Source organism: Calonectris borealis, chromosome 3, assembly GCF_964195595.1.
Source record: "Calonectris borealis chromosome 3, bCalBor7.hap1.2, whole genome shotgun sequence".
Lineage (NCBI taxonomy): Eukaryota > Metazoa > Chordata > Aves > Procellariiformes > Procellariidae > Calonectris > Calonectris borealis.
The window spans coordinates 58,729,125-58,756,569 of record NC_134314.1 but is presented as its reverse complement, the minus strand read 5'-3'; the positions used below and the strand labels follow the sequence as shown (position 1 = coordinate 58,756,569).

Here is a 27,445-nt window from a genome sequence, read left to right as displayed (position 1 = left end):
GCCAACATTTAATTGGCTTTGATATTTTTCCTTGTCCAGTATGTGTTTCTCTGTGTGTATGTGTGTGCATGTGTGAGCGCACACACGTTTTCTTCTCTTTTTTATGGTGCACTTCACTGACATATTTAATAGTCACTCACTTCCATAGCATTTGTTTACCATAACTTACAAAGTCAAATTGGAGGATTATATTGTATTTACAAACAAGTTGGCACTTACAGAATAAATTATTGATCCTCTTTATTTTTAATTTCATTTTATTTTCCTTTTTTCTCCTCTTCTTTTTCACCCCAGGGCATCCAGAATTCAGGCAGAATAGTAAAACCTGCTGCCTGCTGCCATTATGCTACATTAACATGAGTAAATAGGATTCCATCTGGTACGCTCTTTCCCAATGGTTTGCTTGTTGCTGAGAGGCAGTGCCTTCCACCTCAGTTCATGTCCGATGCTCAGGAACTGTTAGTCAAGAGAAAGCAAAGGCTGCATGTTTTCTTCCTCATTCTTATCCATGCGTTTCAGCACCCCAGGATCCACAACCGACTGAGACCTGCAGAGGGATAACATATTTATTTGACATTTCTAGATCAAGACAAATGAGGGTAAACCTCAGCTTTCTTTTGTTTATTTTCATTTCTGCTAGGGCTTAAAAATCATGGTACAGCATTATCCAAGCACCTGATCATTGCAAATGGTCAGAAAATACCCTCACGGAATGATTGCATGGCTTTAAAGGGCTGGTTTGTGGATATAGGAGCAAAAGGTAGAATAAAGAAGATCCTCTTTTCTTCAGTGAAACAGTGAAGCAGGGTGCATTCTCAGCACACAACAGAGGGCAAACTAAGCTCTTTTGTACTTAAGCATTGACACTCTTTACCAGAAGGTTATATGGCACCGGGCTGTTAAATAAGGTACAATTCAGCCAGCCAGCTGGTTAATGGCACACTGCAATTAGTGGCATGTGTTAGCTGGAAGCACAAGTTGCTCCTTTTCTGAAGAGCACTTAAATGCAACAGTGCAAGCTCCTAAGCCAACCCTAGGGAATCCTGCCATGGCCAGCAGGATTTCTGGAGCAGTGGGCGCATCTGTCAAACTCACTTATCAGCTCAACTACACAGAGCAGAGCAGGATGGTAAGGGCAAATTCAATGATGATTGTAAAATTTCTCCAGATTCTCTGATTCAGCACAGAAGCATAACACTGGTACTGGTACCCTGCAACAATCATGTGTGAGGGAAAAAGAGGAAACCCCAACCTCCAGCAAAGTCAAAATGCTCCATTAAAAACAAAGTCTGAAGTGTTAAGATGGGGTCTTACATCACCTATATCTCAGCTTGTCAAAAAGCAGACGCTTCTGGGGTACAGTAAAAGCAACCCTTTTTAGATGTTTCCTTGTCGTGGTTTAACCCGGCAGGCAGCCAAATACCAGGCAGCTGCTCGCTCACTCCCCCCACCCCCCGGTGGGGCGGGGAAAGAATCGGAAGGGTGAGAGTGAGAAAAACTCATGGGCTGAGATAAAGACAGTTTAATAGAACAGAAAAGGGAAAATAATAATAACGATAGAATATACAAAATGAGTGATGCACAATGCAATTGCTCACCACCCGCGCTGACCGATAACCAAGTAGCGATCGCTACTTCCTGGAACACGCCTACCGTTCATATACTGAGCATGACGTCACATGGTATGGAATACCCCGTTGGCCAGCTGGGCCAGCTGTCCTGGCTATGTTCCCTCCCATCTCGTGTACCTAGCTCAGTTGGGAGGGCACGGGAGCTGTCCTTGGACTAGGAGGGCACTTAGCAGCAACTGAAAACATCAGTGTGTTATCAACATTCTTCTCACACTAAATCCAAAACACAGCACCAGGAAGAAATTTAACCCTACCTCAGCTGAAACCAGGACATCCCTTACTGAGATGAACCTCATCCTAGAAATGCCTATTCCTCTTCCTTTCGGTAAAGATTTGAGACGGCTGGAGCATGTGTACATCTCTACAATGTAAGCATCTATTTTTGATCAGTGGAGGCACACTGGTGGAGTACTGCAGCATTGCTACAGATTTGCCCATTTGGAGGGCTACAGCACAGGGAAAACCTTTACGAATTCTGACCTCTCCTAAGATAAACATACAGAATCAGTCCCCCACTCTTATAAACTGGCATCATTCACTGAAACCAATGAATGAGGCTGACAGCAGGGGACAATTTGGTCTTTTTCAAAAAATCTAAAGAAAACCTTCAAAAACACAAGAAAAATCATCTGAATTAAAGCCTAGGTGAAAACTTTAAACACAAGGATATTTTCTAGTAATACTTACCACATTCTCTTCCTAATGCTAAAATCAAGAAAATTAGCTTTAAAAATCTGATGGTCTCTCTTGTGATAAACATAATTAAAAATTTCTAATTAAAACTGTACAATAACCTTCATCTAGAATGCTGGTGAGTTCCTCAGGCAGAAAACTAAACCACTGAATTAAAAATGCTTTTTTAAAATCTTCACAAGGTACCGTGCTAATGCAAAGCTGATTGAAAATTTGCTGGTGGAAAGCTGTACTCCTGGAAAACCCAGTTCATCAAGACAAAAAATGCTGTGGAAGCATACTAATTTCAAAGGATTCCCAACTGAATGTAAGTACTAGTAGGAGACTGAGCCTTTTCCTAGGCTGAGCAGCCAGTTCTCATCTGGGGAACTGAAGGGGAGCTAGAAAGGCTGCAAACCTGGCCTCAAATTCCCAGTGAAGCAGTTTTGGAGACAAATTCCCAAGGCCTCCAAAGTCCCTGATGCCAAGGCAGATGTGAAAATGAAACTGCACGGGCCCTGATCTATGGCTTGTAAGCTCAGGAGCCCAACTGCCTTGAAGAAGGAAAAACTTTTTGTTTTCATTCAGTTTTAAATCAACATTTACTGTCATGTTTCATTCCATTCAACAGCAATTCATGAATGAAGGTATGCAAAAGGAAGAACGTTTGTGTAAGTCTATAGCACCTTCTAGCTACATCTCCCAAATAACTTTACAGACGTTCCTGAATAAATTCTCACAGAACACAGTAGGACAGAGTTGTACTACAAAGCCCCATTGCAGAGGTGAGGAACCAAAGCCCACGCAGCTACTTTGCAAAGCTGATCAGCACAGACATCTGCCCTGCGGGGTTAGGTGAGAAGAGGATGCAGGTCTCCAGCTGGGTGCCTCAGCCGTGAGAGCCACGGGCGGACACAGCCACAGGCTAAACCTGACTGCTGAGACAGCTGCAATGGTGACACATGACGTGAACACGTTCTCCCTAGAAGCCTGTGCCTCCTTATCTCCACCACCCTCCCCACGATCAGCCTTCCTTTCAAGTAGAGATCATTCAATTCACCAAAAGTTCAAGGAGATCTGGAGGAACGTCACTGGTTCATATGGGGGCAAAAACGAGTAACAAAGAAATGAATTCTCAGCAGGATTTTGGTTTAAGAAGGATATTCTTTAGAGCAATAAACTAATTTTAAAATGGCAAGCCAAATCAAACAAGATAATTGTTGCAGATGTGCTAGACGCTTGTGAAATTTGTTCTATGAAGTTAAGCGCTTTTCCTTGACTACTGTCATGGTTTTTTATATGTTAAAAACCTTCTTCTGCACTAACATACCACACTGAGTGTGGTTTTAAACTGAGAGAAACAATCCATTAGGTGCTGAATTCAAGTTAAATTTAATTTAATTTTTAATGAAATAGAGTTTATCTGTTTTGCCTTAACTTTCCTATTTCTGTTTTAACACAGTCTGTGCACTTAATACATCAAAGTCCTGGGACTTTCTGTCCATTTTACTACCACTCCCTTCTACTTGGTACAAGCACAGTAAGTCTATTTGGTACTTTTTATATCCAACAGCAGGGAAGGAAGATTCTAGCAGGCGCTGCAGACACGCTAACTGAAAAAGAACGTGAAGAAGGTGGGGAAATTTCAGCTCAATGTTATGTAGATACAAATTTCAACATGCTTATTTTCTGCAGTATGTCTCCGACTGTGTCAGCTATCCCAGACTGAAACAATGTCAATTTGAAGTCTACACTGAAGTGTAACTCTGCATGAAGGATTTTTCAAGCACAAGTTAAATGAGAATAAAATAGGTAAACATGAGAAAGCATTCTTCGAGAAAGAATGTAGAATCCGGTCAAGCCACTGTTTTTCCATTTAATAATGTGCTTGCCCAGGATAGTCTGGAAAAGTCTGCTCCAAAGGGTCTTGTCATAGGCCTTCTCGTATGTTTTTGTTGCCTCCTTGGATGAAGCTATTTACTCTCATGACTTCATTTTGCAACAGTAAGACTTCTGCATTTCAGCTCCTAAATTCCACCCTTCTCTCCAACACAGCTCCTCTATTGTCTCATAATTCTTGTATTACGTGGAAATCATATATAAATGTATAGCTCACTTTTCCTCTTCCCCTGGCTCTTTGCTGTCCCATTTTCTCCATTACTTTTGTTGATTGCATCTTCGTCATATGGCTTCTGGACCTTTTTAAACTTCTCCTTGTCCTAGTTCATTCCCATCCAGGCTCTTGCTATTTCCCACTTTCAATGCACTGTAGGTTTTTTTCAACACAAAATCCTTAAACCTCACTGCTTTTTTTCTTTTTTATGCCTATGGCAATCTCCTGTTGTCTCCTCTCTATTTCCCAAAAAATACCTCTCTTTCAATCTGTACTGTCCTCCCCAATCTATGCAACATTTTCCAGCCAAAATCATCTTCCTGGCTGAGGAGTCTGAACATATTTTATCCTGTTTGATCTGCTTCCAGAGTCTCTCTCTTTTGCATCAAATGCCATGTCCCGAAACGGAATTCTCAGCTTAGCATATTCTGACTTAATTTTAGTGACTTTATATATTGTTTTCTGCCCTGTTTGTTCTCTTCTGATTCATTGCTAGGCCTACCCCTTATGAACTGCACTCTGACTTTTGCTGCCCTGTTCAACCTTTTCTATCATCCTGCTGTAACTTTTCCCCTTTCTCTTCTACTGCCCTGGCAAGGTTAGACCAGATTTACCCCTCCCAAGTGAATCACCTCACTGCTTCCATAGTTACTGGAGAGGTAACTAACCTCTCCCTAGACTTCACTTGATTTTGACTGGTAAAATGCAGCCAGCAATTATACTGTATCTTCTCCGGGAGAAGAATATCAGAACGCCAGGATGTTTGCCCGACTCGAGTATAACGATTGGCACTGATTTTTGTCCTGGTTCTCCTCATTACCTTTTCTCATGTTGTGTGCAGTCATTGTGACTGACAGTTCAGATGTTGTAAATGTCCTGGCACCTACAGGCTGGCAGATACCAGGCACTGGGCTATGAGAGGGAGGAACGTAAGAGTTATCATCACCACCCAGCTGGATAATTGGCCCCAATTTACCCTCTGCACCGAGGCTCACTCCAGCTAGCACTGTCTCTCTAATACTTACTGTAGGCTGGGGTGGGATATCAGCTGATTTCAAACACAGTACTGTATACACTACCTATATGGCACCATGGAAATAATTAGCTGTACTGAGCTTACAACTCACGTGAGTAATAATCAACACTATGGTCTATAATCAACAATGATCTTCTTAAGGAAAAAAATTGGTCCTCGTACATAATAAACTGAGGGAACTACCTGCAGCTTCATAAAAGAGATGGAAGGCAAATGGTAACCTCATGGCAATACTAGAGGATCACAGTACCTTTAACCCACCTTTTCATGGATTTGGGAGAGAGTTCCTTTTCTATATCTTTTGCAGGAGTGTTGTAGGAATCCGCATTGCATTCACTGTCATCATCGTATTCATGGTCAAGCAGTGTTCTTGCCCACGTTCCCATGTCATAGGGGGGCAACATTCCTCCAAACTCTGAAGGCAGGATCTCAGGGTGTATTAGCTGATGCAGGCTGTTGAGGTTATTACCATGCAGGAATATCTGTATGTACACATGCAAGTAAAAACAAAGCAGTATCACAAAAATCATCAAAGCCCAAATTGCATCATCTTTATTAGGGGATCTTGTACAGTTCCAATATTCTGGCTGTGTTGGGCTAACAGAGATGGCCACCAACGCACACATCACCTCTCCCTTAAGCACGGCCAGACTATGTTCATAAACCTACAAAGTGATTAACACATAAATGACTTAAAATGTTTGCAGGACAAGGGACCTAAGGAGGGTAAGAACTGATGTCAGGTAAACTAGACAGACTGAAGATTAGATAGACAGACTGCCTATCTTTTGTAATTTGCTTTCCCTAATCCTGTGAATTAAATGAAGTGAATAAATTAAGAACATAAATAATAAATAAAATTAATATTCACCATATACATTAAGGAATGTGTATTGACTTTCAGCATCCAGCCCCATGAGTTCTATAAATAAGATAAATAGTGCAGTGTAATGAAAACTCCACTGGAAAGATTTTCTTCCTTAATATGGTGGTACTAGTAACTACCATCCATACTTGACAATATATGAACTAAGTAATAACAGTAAAATAATTTCTGTGACAACAATGAGGGAATAGTTGATGGACTACTTGATATTTTCCATCAGTGTTTTGGTAGACTGATTTATTTTCAGATATGCTTTACATTTATAAAAATGTATATGTATAGAAATACTCGTATTTATGTTTATATTTAACCTTATTGCTTCTCCTCAGAGACCTGGAATATGTGATCGATGAGCACTAGAAACAGAGCACATCTGGATTTGGACAGCCTCCTCCCACAGATACTAGGGACCTGCTGACCTTCCACTGGGAGGAAACGCCTGCTCTTGGATATGGCTACACAGACAGCTGACAGCAGCTATTTCTAGACTAGCAAGTAAGATGGGTCAGGATTCACTTTTTGGGACTAGGAGCAAGTGCCATTGCACAGCTCACATCCATATGGTTAAACTCCTTTCATCTCCAGAACAAGCTCACCTCATCCATACTGCTCACTGGTCCATGCCATACCCAGATTGTTCCCGGGCAATGTCTAAGAAAGCACCAGCTGGCACCGGCTAGTGCCATGCCAGAAAGTGCCCATCCAATTAAATAGTAGGAATGGCAGTGCCCAGCCCTTTTTAATTTACTAGCGCTGAAGCAGCCAGGAAGGCAAGGTAGGATGTTGCCTCCAAGCAGCTCTACGCTGGCTCTCGTTCCCCACAGGGCAGGCAGAGGTGTGCGCACAGACATCAGGCGCTATCGATTCACACCCCGCTTCACCTTGCAGGGACTTCTCTGGACAGCTATACCCCTAGCATGATTTATCAAGAGTTAAATTCAAAGGGCAGAAAGACAAAAAGACCAAATATATGCTTGTCTTGTATTGCTTATTTCAGCCCATCGTCCAGTCAGCTGCGGAGACAGGAAGCTTAATATGACCATGCAAACCCAGTAATGTTCTTCTACCTCAGAAAGGAATTTATCCTTGTGTGAAAGAAGAAATATTAATGGCAAAAATAATTTGTTTTACGGTGCCTTTCCAACTGAATGTTTCACTTCTTAGCAATTGGTTTTTGTACATGCCTAGTACTACATTTATCTGAATATAGCTATCGGTTGCAGATCTACCAGATATATTACAAAAATACAAAATAATTCAGGAAAAACACGACAGATAAATAACAAGCCTGATAAAATTCTGAAGAGAATTCTCTTGGGTTTGGGGATTTTTTCACAATCATTCGTTCTGCCTTTTATGGTTTTTTTTTAAAGCTGATTTTAAATTTTATGTGTTGGGCATAACTTTCACATTTTGACACTAAGTTTTGGATTCTAAATCAATATTTAACCACCTGACTACTTCTTATAGGTATTCAGTATTGACAAAAGCAGTTGTAAAAAGTCAGCGTTTGTGAAAATATATGCCACTGATTCAGGTGTCTAAACAAAAATTTAGATGCTAACTGATAAGCACCCATGTTCAACTGCCTTGTCACTTATTTTTAATGTTGTAATACACCCATGAGCTGTATTTTACTCCCTGGTTATATATACGCAGCACTTGACTTAAAAAGGCCTCAAACATATCTGGCACCATAATGTTCTTTGTTGAAGCTGTGGTCAACGGAGTGCAACTGAATCCTGCAAAATGGGTTTTCATTTGCATATTTATAACAGATATTCTATAAAAGTCTTTGTGATCTATAGCTCAAAATCTGTGAATTCCAGAGGCCTCTCTACAAGAAGGACATGGAGGTGCTGGAGCGCGTCCAGAGGAGGGCAACGAAGCTGGTGAAGGGCCTGGAGCACAAGTCTTATGAGGAGCGGCTGAGGGAACTGGGGTTGTTTAGCCTGGAGAAGAGGAGGCTGAGGGGAGACCTCATCGCACTCTACAACTACCTGAAAGGAGGGTGTAGCGAGGTGGGTGTTGGTCTCTTCTCCCAAGTAACTAGCGATAGGACAAGAGGAAATGGCCTCAAGTTGTGCCAAGGGAGGTTTAGATTGAACATTAGGAAAAATTTCTTTACTGAAAGAGTGGTCAGGCCTTGGAACAGGCTGCCCAGGGAAGTGGTGGAGTCACCATCCCTGGAGGTATTTAAAAGACGTGTAGATGAGGCCCTTAGGGACATGGTGTAGTGGGCATGGTGGTGTTGGGTTGACGGTTGGACACGATGATCTTAGAGGTCTTTTCCAACCTGTATGATTCTATGATTCTATGATTCTATGATTCTCTCAAGCATAATCTGTCAGTAAAAAACAGCTCAACACCAAGGATCATTGTGGCCTTGTAGACTGTGTTTGAGGAGAGAAAATACAGAGTTGCTTAGAGAGCTGATCCCATTTAAAAAACAAACAAAAAAAGATCATCATATTCTTTGTGGTGGCTTTGTACGTGATGCTGATTGTGTTTTCCTGTATGACAAATCTCCTGTTACAGAAATAATATCATTCTATGTGCTATCACCACCAAGCTCTAATTTAATTGCACTGATGCAAATGCTGCAAATTCAGAAACATCTCAGACTGCTCATGCTTATGCACAGATGCATGCACACAAATTTCCTTTCATTGGTTTTCATTCAGATCAGTTTTTTCAAACTACTATATACCAGCTGTGTATTTTAGTTCATGCGAATGTCAAGGAAATCACACTAGGAAAGGACTTCGTACTCACTACCTCTGTTCTTAAAAGAAAGACACAAATAATTTTAACAGAAATTGAATAGAAATGAATTGAATAGAATCTTAATAGAAACTGTAATGCTGGCAATATTTTTTATATAACCCAGGAGAAAGCATATGCTTATATTTTTAAAATACACTTAAGTGCACTGCTTGACTGTGCCCTTAAAGGATAACACTGTGTAAGTGTCTAAAACAGTTAAAGATACTCTTTACAATGCAGATGTATTTAAATACTTTCCACCAATAGCAAGGTGATATATTGTGCATATCTACTTTATTAGAGTATGATACATCCACTGACTACAACTGCCAGGTAATGGACAATTAAACAGAAGAATACCCTTTTTCGTGTCTTCTCCTTTAAAAAGGGCCGTATAACTGTGTAGAGGGCATGGATATACCACGGCTGATTGACGAAATGTATTCCTCCAAACCGAGCTGGAAAGCTGTCCTGTATGTCACAAAACAAATACATACGATGTGAGTTGACTCTTAACAGAAGTTGTACAAGTATCACATCTTTTTTTTTTTTTTATGCTGAATGCTTTCATTTTAATAATAAGCCTTAAAAAAGAAGAAACATTCTTCATGTCTGTGTCCTCTCAGCTGAGTTCCAACCTTCCACACCAAGTAGCAACACACCCTGGACAGAGCGGTGAGGAAGCATGCTGAGACAGCTATGGTATTCGAATAAAGGCACGGCATTTCTAACCTCCAGAAATGCTTTAAACATTTGATTTGCCCATAATCCATCTACGCAATGTATTTTTCTCTTTTCCACTTCTACGGATTTTATTCATTTTTAATAGCAACCATCTCTACTCTTCCAGTGTCATTGAAGAGCACTAGAAATGCCCCTCTTGTTTCCACCTTAAAAAGAAAGTGTAAATCTAAAGTACTATTCAAAATGTCTCCAATATTATTCATATTTCATAAAACTGAGAATGCATTAAACATTATGCATAAACTGTTATGCAATATCCATGACAGTAAGTCTTGTCACATAGTCAGAAGCCTTCTGGGAGCTTAAATGTAAGGATAGCACATCTGTATTGAAGCAATGACTTTTCTTTCTTCTTACTGAAAAACACAAGGAGCAGACAACTCACTAGGAAAGATTCTGATCTGCATTTTCAATTTCTAAGTCAAGAGAATATGCCAGAGGGTTTGGCAGTTTGAAGAGGGCAGCAACTCTGTCCTGGAATACTATTGCCAAATTCATCGCGTGTCCTCATTTTGTCTTTGCCTGATTGATCGTACGCTCAAACAATGCAATAAGCTGCTGCCGTCTCCTGGGTTGCCTAAAGTTGCACTACTGAGCAAGGAAGCAAGAGGTCTAAACAGGCAGGTAAACTGATGCATGTCCCCTTTCATTTTCACGGGTTATGACAGAACCTTCTCACTGTTTAGGTATACAGACTTATTAAATGAATGGCTTTCATCTGAACCTTATTCAACAGGTGGTCCACTCTAGGCAGCCATGGTAGTTGCTTAGATCAAAACCAGATTCCTCACAGCAGCAGCAATTCCAATCTCTGGCTTGACAATACAGGCACAAACAAGGACATGCTTCCCAGCTACACCTCCTCCTCCTGGGTGGGTGCAGGAAAGGCAGCGTCAGGTGTGTGTCACTGGGGTCGAGGCTCAAAAGGAGGCAATCAACTGGTTAGACGGGGCACTCTGTGCAAATGCACATATTTTGTCCCTTCTGGAGACAAGACAGCAGGCCATATAGAAGCATCCAACAGTCTAGATATAATCCACAAAGCACCATTTGAAGCATGCTGATTTAAGGTCATAAAGCACACAGTAATAAAATAGTCAAGAAAAAAATCATAAGCTATATCAAGCAATCAAGAACTGTCAGATGAGGAAGGCAGGAACTGTAGGAAGGAAATTTTTAATGAAATGTATCCAGATAGGAATATACTTTGACCATGTGCCAAGCAACCTCCTTAGTTCTGCAAATGTGTACAGAGCTGTGCGAATAATGAAGCGGGAAGAAGTTACTTGCTCCTCTCAAAAGCACCATTCAAATACTGGCACGCACTCCTAACCCAGAGGGTCTTTACAGCGGCTGCCACCTGCCTCCAAATTGCAACAACTTGGTGGATTACCAGATGAAATATTTTCCATCAAGGAGGCAATGCCTTAACAGTAACAGGGAGGAGGACAGCTACACACACACCACTAACATCTGGCTGGCCAGAGCACAACAGTCCATGCAATTAACAGTCTATTTTACAGATTTTCTCCAGAAACATTTGATTAACAACAGACTTGAAATAAAACGATCCTATTGAAAGACTGTGCTACAGAAGCCTCATCTTGCTAAATGCCTAGCTCCCGTCAGCGCTGACTAAACGTCAAACAGGATGGTTGATAATTTGACATGTAATTCACCCTTTCAGTATCGTAAATCCCCAAACATCATTTTGAGAACACAACCTCTGATGTACAAAAGGTAGTAAATTATGTCCTTATCACAGCAATCCAACGAATCCATTAGGAAGGATAAATCATCGGATGACACCTTAACCTTTAGTTGCAGGAGATACCATTCATCTACAGAAGGTTGTGTTTATTTGGTTTATCATGGCTGATGCTCCAGCAAAGAAGTCCAGTGCAGCATGCTGTGTACCATGCACAAAAGAGCATACACTAAAGCTGCAGAAGACATCTTTTGCTAGTTTCATCTAGATGTCTTTGAAGATCTCTTCAGAGTTAACTCTGAAATGGTAACTATGTTAAGCCTCGTGGGGGTCAAACACTTATTATAATGTAGGCACTATGGAAGACAGCAAAGCAAACCAGCCATTCCTGGCTGCATGCCTTCTTGCATGATTTTATAAGCTTTGAGGTTAATACAAGTGCCCCAAAACTTAGACACACCAAGTTATGAATGTTTGTTCTTTATTGCTCAAAAAATGTCTCCCACAGAAACCGAGGACAATTTGTGAATGAGAAGATCTCAATAGGCAAACAGCCATGCACACACACAGATTCAGAGCTGAAAGACAAAGGTGTTTGTATTCTACCGTGGGCTCAGAATGGATGACTTGTCAATAATCGGTTATTTATAAAGATATTAAATTTCTAGCAGATAAAAGGAGTATCTTTAGAAAGTACCACTTCAACACTTCCACTATCTTTTTCTGCATCTTGGAGTCCACTTAGATGGGGGGTCATAAATATATGTGGAATGATCCTCAAATAGAAGACGCCGTATTGATATTAAAAGCCAATTTGTCTCAGTGTTTTTTAGCAAGGCTAAAGGCATTTTCCAGAACCGACTAAAGAAGTTGGGTATTTAACAATTTCTGCGAGTGAACTGAGGTGCCCAAATTCAGGAGCCTGAGGTGCCCAAAATCCTAAGGTGTAATTAGGAAGCCCCAAAATTTGGGCCTAGAAAGAGAAAGGATGATTTGGTCAGAATGATCTTGCATTGTGCACAGTGCTGGGACTAGAGTTCAAAAGCTGCTGAATGCAGATCCAAAACCCAATCTCAACAGCACCTGGTGAGAAAATAAAAAAGCTGAATAAGCAACTACAGCTGCTGGAGAAACAGGTGTCAGAAGGTTGTCTGGCTCTTCTCAGATTTGCCAGACAGATGGCCATCCTACACAAACAGCAGGTAGGAATTCCTTCCAAATCACTGATTCTTGTGGGTTTTTAGGCAGATTAAGTCACAAGCGTGGTGGCAGTCACAACTGCCTCTGTAGACATATTGCACTTCAACAGAAAATCCTGTAACCCATGAATCACATGAATTCTAAGTAAAAGGAAACCCATGCCAGAAAACAGTAAGAAATGGAGATCAGCCATGAAGTGAGCTGTGCATTTGACTGGAAAAGTAATAAATCTGATGGGGTATTACCAAACCACTAAAAAGAGCTAATTATATATACACTCTGTGTGGATTTTTCTAGCGTTCACAATAACCTCTGTTTATGCAGCAGAACACAACCTACGCGTGCCTCTGATGAACGCAGTTTAGGACATGGCCACGCTACCGATGCAGGCAAGCAGGTGATTACTATTAGGGACCACAGTCCTTGTGATACAAGGCTTACAAGTGACAATTAATAGCGGGCTGCCAAAGAAGAGGCAGACCCCTACACTACTATTTGCAGGACTGGGTGACTACCAGTGCACAGCAGTAATTGACCTCTCCTTTAACATCTATAAGCCAGCGTTGGAGAATAATCCCAAGCCTACTGCCTCACCAGGTTTCCATCTCTGACGACATGGTTCTGCTCACTCACAGCTCAGCAGTTTTACCTCTCTGCTGCACGTAATTTATATAAACCGTCTCCACAAGCTTCCTCTCCAAGGACCCAGCTGCTGTTGTCTGCTACCACCCTTGGCACATGCTAAGAAGCCAGGTCTCTACTTGCTGGGCACCACATCCCACCCTGTGTTGGACTCAGCCTTCACGTGAGCCAGCTCTCAGGGTTTCATAGAGGGTCCCGCTTTCCACTGCGGCCAGCAGAAACTCTTACAGCACATGTAATAACACCAAAACCAGTATATGACATTTTCAACAGTACCTAAGAGAGGAAGGTGCCAAACTCCTACTGAAAATCACTGTAAGTCATCTTAGTGGTGTCAGAACTGTTATCATAGAGATAATAAAAATGACCCACCTTTTTCATCGTTATCAAATGTGAAAAATTAAAGAACTTCTTAAAGCCCACAGCATTCTCCACTCCTTGGGTATCATGTCTACATTTAAACCTCTGAAGTCTACTTTTAAAGAATTAGCCCCCCCAGCTGAAATCAGTACTGGAGTCAAATTTGTTTGTACAGCTCTTAGAAGTATAGTCTTAGCAGCTGCTGGGACCAAAGGTGCATTGGCAGCCCGGGCACATCAGGGCCTCACAAGCATGCTGCACATCACCTGCAAACAGCCCGTCTGGAAACACCTTGCCACACACTAACACTGCGGGAGTGCTTGGGCACGCGTGCTCTGGGGTCATGTTTGAGGGTTTGCTGTCCTTACGGGCGGTGAAACTGTTTTTGCGGACAGTCTAGAGGCATCCTTCAAAGGACTGTCTAGACAAATGTAATGACCACACTCACATGTTTTACTTAAGGCTGCGTTTGAGTGCTGTGATGAATTCAGGCCGTGGCATCCGCAGGCGACAAGAGGCTACAGAGTCAAAACTGTGAAAACTGTATCTTCACAACAAAAATTTCAAGTTCAAAGATAGCATATTAAATTATTAGTATCTTAAATGTCACTTAAGAGTTATTCTTGAAGGCAGTAAACTCAGGTCTCCTCCAGCTATTCAAAAAAGTCAAACACTCCAGGGAGAAAAAAAAAATCACTATGATGAACCAAAATAGTATCTTCGTAATGGAAAGCCCTGCTAGAAAGACGCTGAAACATTCTGTCTGATGCAAGATGCAGCACAACTTAGCATGTTAAAGAGGAAACTAGGGAAAATCAGAGAAATCAGCTCTGATTAGAAGGAATATTTCACTTCCTTAGTACTACAAGGGTTGAATCACCAGAGGAACCAAGAGTCATCCACATCAGGAAAGGAAATCCAAGTCTTGCTCCCGAACTGCAACCTTCACTGAAGGTTCACATGAAAGAACAAGGCATTCCCAATACCGAACTTCCTGCAGGCATCCACCCATGACAAGGGTAATTGCAATGTCTCAAAACAAAGTAACTCGTGTGTCAAGACTGATCACCTGTGCTTAAGGCATGACCTTAGACTGGGACCGTATCCAGTGGTATGGTGAGATGATAAAGGGACTGAAAAGTATGTTGGTGGAGTCTAAAAGAATTTGGATTGTTTTGTTTATGAAGACAAATACTGGAAGGCAGATACTATCTATAAACACACTAGGGAGAATAAATGAGAGGTGAGGAAAGACCGTTTCAAAACAAAGGACAACGCTGACACCCAAACAAATGAGAAAAAGCTCACCATGAACACAGCTAGACTGGGAAGTGGTAGACAGGTTTGAAACATTAAACATCCAACAAGTTTGGGGGGGAATAAGCAACCTAATTCATTTTGAGACAAAGATTACTAAATTATGAGGAAGTTGAGCTTCAGGTTGCCTTTAACAACAGGAGACTTCACCTCTGTCCCTCTGTGTTAAAGGTCTTTAAGGTTCAGATCCAAAAAAATTTTCAGGTTTCAATGGTGGTGAAATTTTGCTTGATCCCTGGAATAGCTGCATTAGTGACTTCTTTCTGTAAGACTACGACATTGTTCTCTCCCAGCTTGAGTTTTTCATTTTTATTAAACAATGTTGAACCATTTCTAAGACAAACAAAAAGTGCCCAAATAAATTTTTGTTACTGTGTTCAATCAAAACAGCACTACCTAAAGGCAAATTCACATCATTCAGTGACATTCCTACAAAATAAGATTTAATTATCTAGAACTGGATGTTGTCATTTTGCTAAGAAGCTTCCAGTGAAGCAATTTGACTTTTGGCAGTCCTCCTTTTCATTTCTATTAGTCATTTTATCTTACAGCTCATATAGAAATATGTTAAATTGAATGAGATGAGGAGAGAGATGGTATCCATCCAGTGAGAATATTGCTCTTTTTATTGAAGTATCTGTTTTAATTTCAAATAATCTTCCATCTTTCATTTCAATACGCTACTCATAAAAATTATATATTGGTTAAATTAATTAGGTGGATAGGGATTTAAAAGCCATCTGACCATATGTGTCTGTACGTTTATATATAAATATAATAAAATAAAAAATCTACATAGATATTGTGCTTCCACTATTTGGATAAAGGGCTCGGATCACTCTTAATTTTTTAATTAGATGGGCTTGATAAAGAAAATATTTTGTATAAAACCTCTCACTTTCATTTGGAATTACTTTATTTTTGCAAATTAACTTCAAGAGGTTTTGGCCTTATTTTTTTTAAAGTTTTAATTAGACATTGTGTGAAATTCTTTTAGCAATTTTTGCTTATTTTGACAGGGGCTTGGGGCTTTGGGTATTTTTTCCCCTCGTCTCATTTGTTTAGTTTGAACTTGGGAAAATGAAGGCTTTAATTTTAAAGAGGAAATGAAAAATGCTGTTTTCCAAGGACAATTCTGTCTTCAACTACAAATACTGTCTCTTTTTTAATTCTAAGTAACACTTCATTTGGAATGTGAGATATTAAAAAGGGGGGAAAAACTCAAAACTTTTTCACAGCACGATGCTGTTTCCAAATTGGCAAAGCCAGAAGAACAGTAAGAAAGATGGTAGAAGTAGGTTCTTCTATACTATTTTCTTTTCCTGTGATGAAAATCATTCTTTACAATAGGCAGTTATCAGATGGTGATTTCTTCTATGGAAATTCCCATAGGGGCAGAAAAAAATCTTTTCCAGGCAGCTTGTGAATGTCTTATTAGATTAAGATTACAGACAAATGGAAAAAACACTATACTGCAAACTGCTGTGCATAAATATAGTAACAATACTTTCATAATGCTGGTGGAATAAAAATAATGCCGGGAATTACTGTTCATAAAAATGCCGTACTCAAATTCCTGAAGGCAAAAGTCTTTGGCCGGGGACTGTACACGAGGAGATGAAATGCCACACCAGCATCTCAGCTTGTCCCGCCCTTGTCCTGAAGTCATCCTCTTTTAGTCAGTGAGGCTACCCTGATGCCCACACAGCCCTTGGTCTCTGCCGAGACCACTGACCACAGGATTACTGTCATGATGCTTTTCATCACGCAGAAAGCCTCCCATAGCCCTGAGGCCATTTCAAAGAGGAGCATCAGTAGTTATCAGATAGCCCCCACCATGTGCCTGACCACTTCCAAATGTGAGTAGGCTAAATAGTACCTTATCTAGAATTGCCTTAGGGCAACTACACTTACTTGTTCTATTTTATTCAACCAAAATGTGATCTCTTGTGCTATCTCACATTTCCTTCATAGCAGGAGGAAGGAAGGGAAATCTTAGGATGTTAGGACAAGGACTGAAAGAAACAATGACAAGGAAGAAACCACAGAAATAAGATAAAAGTGAGGAGCAGAGGAAAACAGGAGAGATTTAAATTAAAATTAATTCAGGGAGGGATATAGAGAAATTACTATGATGCGCAAGAGGAAAACATATTCATCATGTTCCTTTTCCAGCCCCTCTTCAAAACTTGCACAGAAAGGCAGGGAAAGAGAAATGTAAAGTATTCCTACATGGAGGACCCATGTTTTACAGTCACATGTCAAGACTGATTTTGCAGACCTCAACTAAAATAGGGTAAGTAAATACCAAATCTTATGCCTTCTGCATATCATTCCAACTGGCAATTTCCCAGAAGAACCAGAGCCAACGTATGGATTTTTAATTCTGGATTGGCTTCGGCCAAAATTTGCAAGAAGCTACATCGAACTGACTACCCTTAATGGTATATCACTATACCTGTACAGGCAATGGGATGCACAGGTCTGCAGTTGGATAGGGTAAACAGAGATGCTGCACAGAGGCAAAAATGCAAGTTTCCTTGTGGCAGCTTTCAAACAACATTTCATAGTTTTGCAGTGCCAACAAGTTACTGAGTTAAAAGATACCAATTCTCCAACCAGAATATTCACTTTTTCCCCTGGAAATGGAGAACTTCTAAACTGTTGCCTACAATTTTATTATCCAAAGCTCCTCCAAAAATGCAACTCTCAGTTTCAGACAGGATGCGTTAAAATTGGATTACCACTTTATCAGTTTCAATTTACAATAATACAATAGACTGAAAACTGTAGTGATTCAAGAGTTATTTCATGAGCCATATGTTTCCTTATAGAATGAGGAATCAATCTCCATCACTGCAGTAGACACTAAGAGCAGTAATTGTTTTAGCCATCCAATTTTAATCTGTCACTCTATGCAAATGAGAGTCCTGAGAATTGAACTGAACTGTAAAATTGGAAGGATAGTGATTTAAGAAAAATCAGCTGAGGACAGCCACTGAGATCTAGAATGCAGCATAATTAAGCTTTAAATTACTGGGGAAATTGAATAACTGACTTGAGATCCATTAATAAGTATCATATTTTATTAAAAGTAGAGGTATCATGAACTATACAGCATACAAATTTTCAAAAGGTCAGTTCCCGGCAGTACAAAACAATTTCCAGTTCCAAAAAGTGTTCAAATGTCTTTGTCATAGTACAGAATGGAGATTTATTTCAGCCTTTCAGCTCCAAGAAAGCCTGAGTCTGAACTGCTCAGCTACATTTTGTCTTTACAAAGGTGCTTGAAAAGATAGAGTTTCCTATGGTTTTCCTAACTCCACCTCAGCTTCCGTCGTCTTCTGCACTGCTGAACGACTGCTGGTGGTACACACACGTAAAATGCTCCTGGGAGCCCAGGAATTTCAATATTGTTTGAGGGAGAACCGTCATTCTGGTTATTACTCTGGAGGATCGTAAATCACTGTTGTTGAATTCTAACTTCAGACATCAATCCCCTGTCTTTTTAAAGCCATATAAGCTCGGCTGTCTCTGTGTTAGCTGCTACGGAGAAAACCCTGCCAGTAAAAAACAGAGATTCACAACTGGGCGAATAAATAATTATTTGTTTTATCATACATACCTAGGACAAAGCTAATATGTTTATAGTGCTATCAGTATGTGCCAGTAATGAATAAATGTGATGGTAGAGTCTATCCTAAAATCACACTTTCGGAACTCTTGAAAATTCATATGCAAGGAGTTGGAAGATCAAAATCAGAAATGCAGATCTCCTTGCTAAGAAAAAAGTGGAACCCATGTGAATCTCTTCTCAGCAAGAGAAAATAACAGTAGCCTCATTCCACATTACACGGATACCCACAGAGAAAAAGAACTGTACTCTGAACCCTCTGGAGTGCTGGGTCCAGTGCTAGGCTACCCAGTACAAAGCAGACAGGGACATACTGGAGTGAGTCCAGCAAAGGGCCATGAAGATGACTAAGGGATTGGAGCACCTCTCATATGAGCAGAGGCTGAGAGAGTGGGAATGTCCAGCGCGGAGGAGAGAAAACTTCAGAGGGATCTTATCAACATGTATAAATACCTGAAGGGAGGGTATAAGAAGCTGGAGCCAGGCTCTTTTCAGTGGTGCCCGGTGACAGGACCAGAGGCAATGGGCGCAAATCAAAACACAGGCGGGACGTCCTGAACATAAGGAAGCCATGTAAGAGTGCACAGTTCTGAACAAGTCAGACACTGATGAAAAATATAAAATCACAGAGGTTACATGAGGTCTTTTTAGCTGATATTTTCCAAAAACACTTCTCTTCCCAAAACTGTGCTATTTTTGAAGTCCATCATCAGCCAAAGCAACCAATGTGATGACAGACTTCTCAAACTAAATAAAAGCTGATTTGCAGGTAGATGTCAATATCGCCCTATGTAATGTACTCAAGCTGCTTGGTTTGCTTGAGATCACTCATCTTTTCATCACAAGTGACTGCTGAAGATATGCATGGCTTACTCCACCTCAGCAAAGGCTTACCTTACTGAAGCTTCATGCATCACACTCTCTGAACCAGGATTTACAAAACGTAGCTGCTGCCAAGCTGTCTGCAGTTTCCAAAGGCTGGGGACGAGCTGCTCCCCCAGTTCTGGCTCAGCACCCACCTGCAAGCCCAGCTTTTCAGAAATGTCACAGAGGGCAACACAGGCAGCTCACAGACCAGGGAAAGCCTGCAACACTCAGATTAACTCCATGCATTAAAAAAACCTCTAGGAAAGAAATTCAATTTCCATTTTGAGACTGACCTTACTGCTACGCTCTTAGCTTTACCAACCTAATAAAGGGCGATTCCATCTGAAAGTATGTGTTTTTCCAAATATAGCATTGTTTAACAAAAGATATTACTGTTGCATATGTAACATCTTCAAATGTTTGTAAAAAGTTTATTGCTCTACTGTTAAAACATTATTCAAATCGTAGCATCTTAAGTCCAATGCACTATACTAAAACAGTGTAACCTATTTTTTATAGCAGCTTAAGAATGTGCACAAAAAGATCCTACTTCCCTCTCCTTCCTTTATACTTTTCTGACTTGGCCACCTTCTGATTTGCAGCATGGCTTAAACATGGCTCTTCCATAGCATGGCTTAAATTTTCTGCTTTCTTATAGTTCTGTCACTCCAATGTTAGTGGCTGATGCTAACAGGAAAATTAAATCCCCAGTACAGGGACGATGACATACGGTACGCCTGAATGGACTTAATGGAAGGGAGAGACACTCTGTTGGCTGTCGCTTGCTTCCCATCCATTAGCACCACACACTGCACCATGCCATGCCACCCAGCACATACATACTATTAGTCACACAACCGTACAGCCATCACCCACTTGTCATTCATGCTACAGCTGCAAATGCCCCTGCTGTGACCGCCATGTGTACCTCCAAAGGAGCCTGAAAATACAGAACTCCTCACTTCAGTGGGAATATCATTAAACATTAAACCTTAAACAAGCTTCCACCCCCGCTTAACTGAACAGTCAAGAGTCATTCCTCGGCAACTAAGAAAAGCGACGTATGACAAGCTGAAGCAAAATCAGAGCCAATGTTAAAGTAGACATGGCCTTTTCTAACCTGTCCGTTCGCAAAGGGATGCAGTTGTTGAGGGTATCTGGAGAACATGTCACAAAGCTCTCGCACCTCTACAAAAAATAGTTTAAGCAAGCAAAATCTTCTGTTAGGTACTAACAGGTGTGGGGTCACAGCAAGAGACAAATACAGACCTAAAGTGTACAAATTTGCTAGACCTAAGGTGTTTTCAGCTGCCAATGAACAGAACCGCATCAAAATCAAAAAAGAATGTGTCAAATAGAGTGTGTGTGTGTCTGCGTCTCTGTATAAAAATCATTACGCCTCAAACATCAAATTAATCTCTTAAATAAATTATTACCATGGATAATTTGTCAGTTTCCAGTAGCCTATTCATTTTAATTTAAAATAGTTTTAAGAGCTCAGACTATCAGCATAGCACAAAAAAAGAAGGCATTTCCTAGGAACCAGAATCAGTTCTTTGTGTCCTACTGGTAGATCAATTATGTATTAGAGCTGCTGCTTCTTGACTTTTAATCCACATTAGTTCACAGACCTTGAGCAAATTTGATGTTACCATATTAAAAAGGGAAAGCATTAGAATAAGCTATACAGAAAAAAAAGGAAAACAGATCAAGCAAGGGGCCAATTAATCAGCCAAATGCCAGCAATGGAGAGACAGGCTGCCTACTGCCAGCACACAGGAAAATAAGAAATTCACAGATAATTCACTTAAATTCCCTTAAATGTAATAAATCCCAGTTGGAATAACCATAAGATCATTTTTAATACATTGCATTGTTACCCTTCTTTTTGGCAATTCAGGCAAAGAAATCTGTATATATGTGTACATTGTAGTACTATAGATCTATAATACTTGTTCTCATCCTGAATGAACAACATTTCAAGCCACATTCTAGATATCAGACAACAGCTGTATGCTTAGCCATTTAAAGATCCGGGGTGTGTATTTACTGAAATAGATAATTTAAAGCAGTATTTCAGTCAGCTTTGCTCATTTTGGAACCCGGCTGATAAATCTTCACACATAGGCGAAGCATTAAAAAGTCTTCCATTTTCTGAACCCAAATTCCTGCATCATCATATCCACTACAGCTTTTCAGCACTAAAATTAAAAGCAGCATGAATATTTAAGTGTTTTGTGATAAGAATGCAGCAGCTAAATCTGCCAGTATACAAAAGGCAAAGGCAACCTTAGAATTTGAGTTCACTGAAATACAGGATGGAGGGGAGGAAGGCGGATGTAAAAAAAAAGGGGGGAAATTATCTCAAAATGCTTGCTGGTTATTACTACTGCCCTAGGAGCTGTAGTTTTGAGTGCTCTAAGCTTCCATTTCCTTACAAAGACAACGTTATTTGGTTGAAATATTTTTCCTGCGATGCACAGTAGTCTCTCCTGGAGACAGGAACAGATACAGCCTGGAGGTAAATGGGGACGTGAGGTGTCTGAATGCTCCACTCAATACTGGCAGCCTTCCCAAACTGAAACATTTCAGTTTTGATCCGTTTGGTATTTGTCTACAGAAAATAAAAAATCTCTAAAAGGGAGACACTTTACATAAATATTTTCATTTAGTCTTGATGGAAAATTTGCAACTCTTCTTAGAAAGGCTGTAGTGTCAAAAGTTATAATGTTTCTGCTTAAATTTTTAAAAGAACTACAATGCCCTTGGTTTTGTGAGTATGAATGCAGTACCTTGGAGCTATACTAACAGATTCCACTCTGTTACTTGCTGCGATCATATAAAATGCAGGCTTATGCCAGCATCAGAAATTGAATTTCATGCAGATCTGATGTGAAGAGTTACGTGATGAAATAAATTACAGGCAAGCACTATCCATGTGTCCCAAGACATCCTCAGTATGCAAACATATTTCTTAGTTATTTTGAGCTGTTACACTGCTGGAAACTTCATTGCCCAGTTCTGTGACTGTGACAGACCTCACCTGCAAAGCAAGGCCATGCAGGTTAATCTCCAGGTGGAAGCCGCAGTGCTGCACGATGGTGGTTGGCACTTCAGTAACTGGTTCCTCTGCTTCGGACTCAACTCTGCCCCAAAGCTCCAGCACAATTGAACAGGCTTGGTGCGCTCACTGGAGCTGGCAGCTTTCAGCAGAAAAAAAGCAACTGAGGTCTTGACCAGTTCTGGTTGTATAAAGTCCCATAGTGCCATCGTAGAAGTAGAAGTGTTAACCCCAATGTCTTGGTCAAATAACAACACAAGTAATCTCATTCTGCCTGTCTAAATTCTCTCTATACTTTCAGCTGACTCCAGCATTTTTATTGCAGCATTCAGCTGCCTCAAAGTGTCACCAAGCATTGAAAAACACCAGACGTGACAATTTATTCGATGCAAGATGTGATCATGTCATCACTACAAACACTTAACACTGAAAAGATCCATAAAAGTTAATAGCAAGTGGGTCTGCTCAGCTCAACTCCGTGACATTCCAGTCTGGCCTCACCAGCCTGCAAGGGTGAGTGCAAAGATCTCCAAAGCAATGCTCTTCATATATAGCTCATTCATTTGAGCTCGCTGGGACTTGCACTAGGTGTGCACTTTGACTGCATCAGGTGTATTCCACAATCTCTGTCTATGGAGACAGGCCTTGCCCTATTAAAACGTACCAGAGGAAATCTCAAGATACACAAAAATAATGTTTTATGAAACACAAGCAGCATCTATACTGGGCATTTAACAGTACCCAGAAGCATTCATTGAGAAACTCAATTATCTATACTGTGAAACGGTTAGAGCAAGTCAAAGCCACCTAGCACTCTCCCAAACAATTTGGAAGGTAGCACAAATCAGGCACATTCCCAAAATGCTCTTTGGATGTAGCTATCTGTTTAGGATAACAAAACTTTAATACCCAGGATGTAACCACTCCAGCAGTAGGGAGCAGCCCTGGGCATGTCTAGTTTATTAGTACAGACAGCTCCACTCTCTTAGAGACATTCTTCATTGGCAGCTGCCCATTATAAAACTGCAAGAAACCCATGAAAATATGAAGTAATTTAAAATTATTCTGTCTCATACAAAGCAAACATACTCACTTTCAAATGTAAGCTATAGACCTTTTAAATTCTATTGACTACACAGATTAAACCTTTTAAATACCACTAATTAAACAGAGTGGCTACTCAAGCATTATGAGGGCTATTGTGTAAATAGGTATTAGGAGTCCTGGGAGCTGTTTCCATCCACTGTAGTGACCTCTACTGAATAGCTTTTTTTTAAGAAAATTAGTATCACACAAATGCTTCTGTTCGTTTTGTCTGTTGTTTAAACTTCTGTTGTCCACATTCTCTATAGTCTGAAATGCAGACTAGAAATGGCTGCAAGTTATAAACAATTCTCCAAGCAAAATACTTACAATTATTACTTTCTTATCCATCAGGTCTTTGCATCCCAGTTCCTTTCCTACAGGACTGAGCAATGCACTGTATATTCAAGAAAAGTGTTCAGTAAGTAAGTAAGTTCTGTCCATATTACCATTAACTCAGTAGGTAACTCAAAGGTTTCAACTTTAAAAGACTGGGATCAATAACAAAATTGGTACTTGGGGAAAGTGAGGGAGCAGAAAAAGCCCAGCTCTGAACATCAGCCGCAAGTGAGGGACACCAGTTCTTACTGACCAGCAGACCTGGTGAGAACATGCAGGGGTTTTGGAGAACCTCAGCTACAGCAACATAACTAACTGCTTCTGAGGAGCTGGACTCCACATCAGATGAGAATCAGGCCCAGTCGGATTACACAATTAACAAATCCAAAGTAAATAATAACCCACATGCAGGGTTGTAAATGTTGACACCAATAGTTATTTCTGATGGTCTTAAGGAGTAACTCATCTGGGCTGTGAGATTCTCCTTTTTCAAAACAACATACCTGTCTGGAAACAGTTCTCCACTATTGAGTATCTACTGAATGCTTTTTCTGTATAAGAGGCTTCATAAGCGTAATAATAAAAACAATTTATCCCCTATCATCAGCAGGATGAACAGCACAGCCCCAATCGGAATGGGAGCTAGGCTAACAGAGAAGCTGAATTCATAGTAAATAAGTAATGTGATCAAGACCTTTTCATGGTTTTGTATTTCACAGAAGAGAAACCAATTTACAAGTATTTTATTTTTGGAATAAAGCTCTCCCTCATTGTGTTTTTTGACACAAAAGTAAATACAGATGTAGATGCGTTCACAAAAAATTAAATTATCTTTTCTGAAGTGCTATTGTTAAACAAGTGGTGACAGATTAATACAACCCAGCATCAATGCAAAAAGCTTGCAATGTGCATTCCACTAGAGCACCAAGTTTATAAAATAAAAGCATTGTGGCATGATTAGCAAGCTGTATATAGTTTTTTATAGTCCACATAAAATATGATTCTTCCCTGATCCGTATCCCTCATACTGGGGTGTGTTTTTCAGTACTGCAAAAGCAGTAAAAATTACAGATGCTATTTACTATCAAAGCACGTGGACAAGTAAGTGCATCATCTACCATTGCTGCAGATGAAAAGTATTCCCAGTGAAGATCATACTGCGTTGCCCAGGACATAGCTCCCAGCCAGGGCGAGAAGATATTTTTTCTTCAGATGTGGGATCTGAAATAATGCCTGAAGCAAGAATCAAACCAGAAACCAAAATCTTGAAATTCAAACAAGTAACTCTCTGTCCAACCGGCATGCCTAGCTTTGCTTAAATCCGCATCAAACTGACACCAGCTCTGGTGATCTCCATGGACAGGCGACCGCCGCCAGCTCTCCGAAGCTGCAGGGCTTCAGGAGCGCAGGAGGCTGCACCAGAGCTCGCAGGAGCCTACAGATGGGCACAGGGGAAGAGAAAGCATAAAGACAGATGTCAGACACAGAAAGACACCAGCATTACAGACAGGAAAGTTCGGACCTCCTGCACTGGAGCATCTTGTCTAGCTCAAAAGGATGGAAAAGCGTGGCAGAGGTTTGGATCAGTTTTGGTGAAAGGCAGCTGCACACTCAGTCCAGGGAACCTTTGAGCGTTTTCTGCAAGGGTGGAGAGCAGCGTTCATACCTTAAATGTGTTAACTGGAAATGTGATTGTTAAAACTAATTAAAGATGTTTAAAAGCTGGCTTTGACTCACTGTTATGTAATACTAAGGGAAACGAGATCTATTTTAGGACTCTGAAAATGAGGGCAAAACAAACAGCACACACAAACATGAAACTATCCCCAAGTCCCACTCCACAGCCTGGACCTCGCCTGCCCCCGACACGCTCAGCTTGTTACCTGGGAAACAACCCAGAGATTTGACTTTTCAGCACCAACTCCTCTAATTGTATTGCTGATGACATTTTCTTGCAGTGACGGCTCCTATTTTCACCCCTCCTTCTCCTTTTCTTTAGCATAGAAATGCATTACAGTACTTTTCACTGTAAAATAACTCACTGTTCATCCCGTCTCTATTTTACTGTCAATGCTTAAGAAACGGGATGCCCTCAGTTGCTGCATTACCCATTTTCTCTGCCTCCTCCCCACTCTCCCTGTTCCATGTGAATTGTCCTCCCCAGGTTTCAATACTGTAGGTCACCTTTCACCATCCCAAAGACCTCAGCCCTTATTCCCTGCTCTCTTCCCACTGAATATCATCCCTGGAGAACTCCCTTTACCTACGTGCATTTCACTGTCATCGCTGTGCCGAAACGCACGTCCCTCCACTTGTTCTGTCTTCCACAGCCAAGCCTCACTTGTCATACTACTTGGCTGAAAGCTCACTAACAGCACTCAGCTGAAATTCTCTCAGTTTTTATTTGCTATAGTGTTGCAGCGATCCCTACAAAGCACTCAGCTAGTAAACTCACATCCTTGGGATTATCTGTAAAGTCCTGTTCACCTCTAACACCATGGCTTCCACTGCAAGACCAACACTTACCATGTCTTCCCACACACAATGCTGTGTGGAACCTGACCACTTTATCTTTACTAGTCTACTGCCACACTTTTTGTTGCCTAAAAATGATTCAGTTTGAGGGTTGGGCTTCTTTGATCAATTTGGGTTTGATGAGTCCGGGGCTGTGAATTTCACTCCATGTTGAAAGGATCAAACCCAAGAGAGAAAGGATAGGAACATACCTTCCACCAGTAAAACCAGGCTGACACTATTTGGGTGACCAGAATTGCGGTCTGTGTGAATCCTGACTGAATCCGACTGAATCCCCTTTTCAGTTTTTATTGTGTGTTCAAAAGAAAATCAAGCTTCTGAACAATGAAGGGTGAGAAGCAAGCAACACCTAGCCCAATGTGACACACTAATAGCAAAAACAGTAATTTTGAAACTGTCTGCTTTGCAGCAAAACCTGTCTCCTGCAACACAATATGTGAATCAAAGCAGATTATGCCCGGGGTTCGCTGCAGAACATGGTACAAAACAAGTTATCCTAAACCAACCTCCCCATCAGCCCCCAACTGATGCAAGCTCGGGAATGCCAAATAAAAAGCCGAGCGGCATGCCAGGGCTCCACTCGCTCCATCCGGCCTTACCTCAGGAAGAGGGACAGATGGCGGCAGTGACTCAGAAGAACTCCAAAAGGCTCCCATCTCACAGCAATAACCTATGTCCCAGCCCTGTGACAGTCTGTCATCCATGCAAATGGTATTTTTCAAGGACATGAGTGTGAACTTGGTGCTGGTAGGAAAACACGACAGAGTGCTCTCAGGGACAACTTCTCTTTTTGTGACCTGGGCAAAGATGATTCTATTCTGCAGTTTCACCAGTGTGCTCCTACGTGTGAG

At 40.9% G+C, this 27,445-nt stretch overlaps 1 protein-coding gene across 1 annotated transcript in view; it reads right to left on the bottom strand.

Moving 5' to 3' along the window:
• Positions 1–272: 272 nt before the first annotated feature.
• CLVS2 (clavesin 2) overlaps positions 273–27,445 on the bottom strand; it is a 49,189-nt gene continuing 22,016 nt past the window's right edge. The window contains exons 3-5 of the mRNA XM_075148088.1: positions 9,465–9,575; positions 5,714–5,934; positions 273–547 (exon numbers count right to left, since the gene is read on the bottom strand). Coding sequence (XP_075004189.1) covers positions 460–547; positions 5,714–5,934; positions 9,465–9,575 — 420 coding nt within the window. The 3' untranslated portion in view covers positions 273–459. The remainder of the gene's footprint in view (positions 548–5,713; positions 5,935–9,464; positions 9,576–27,445) is intronic.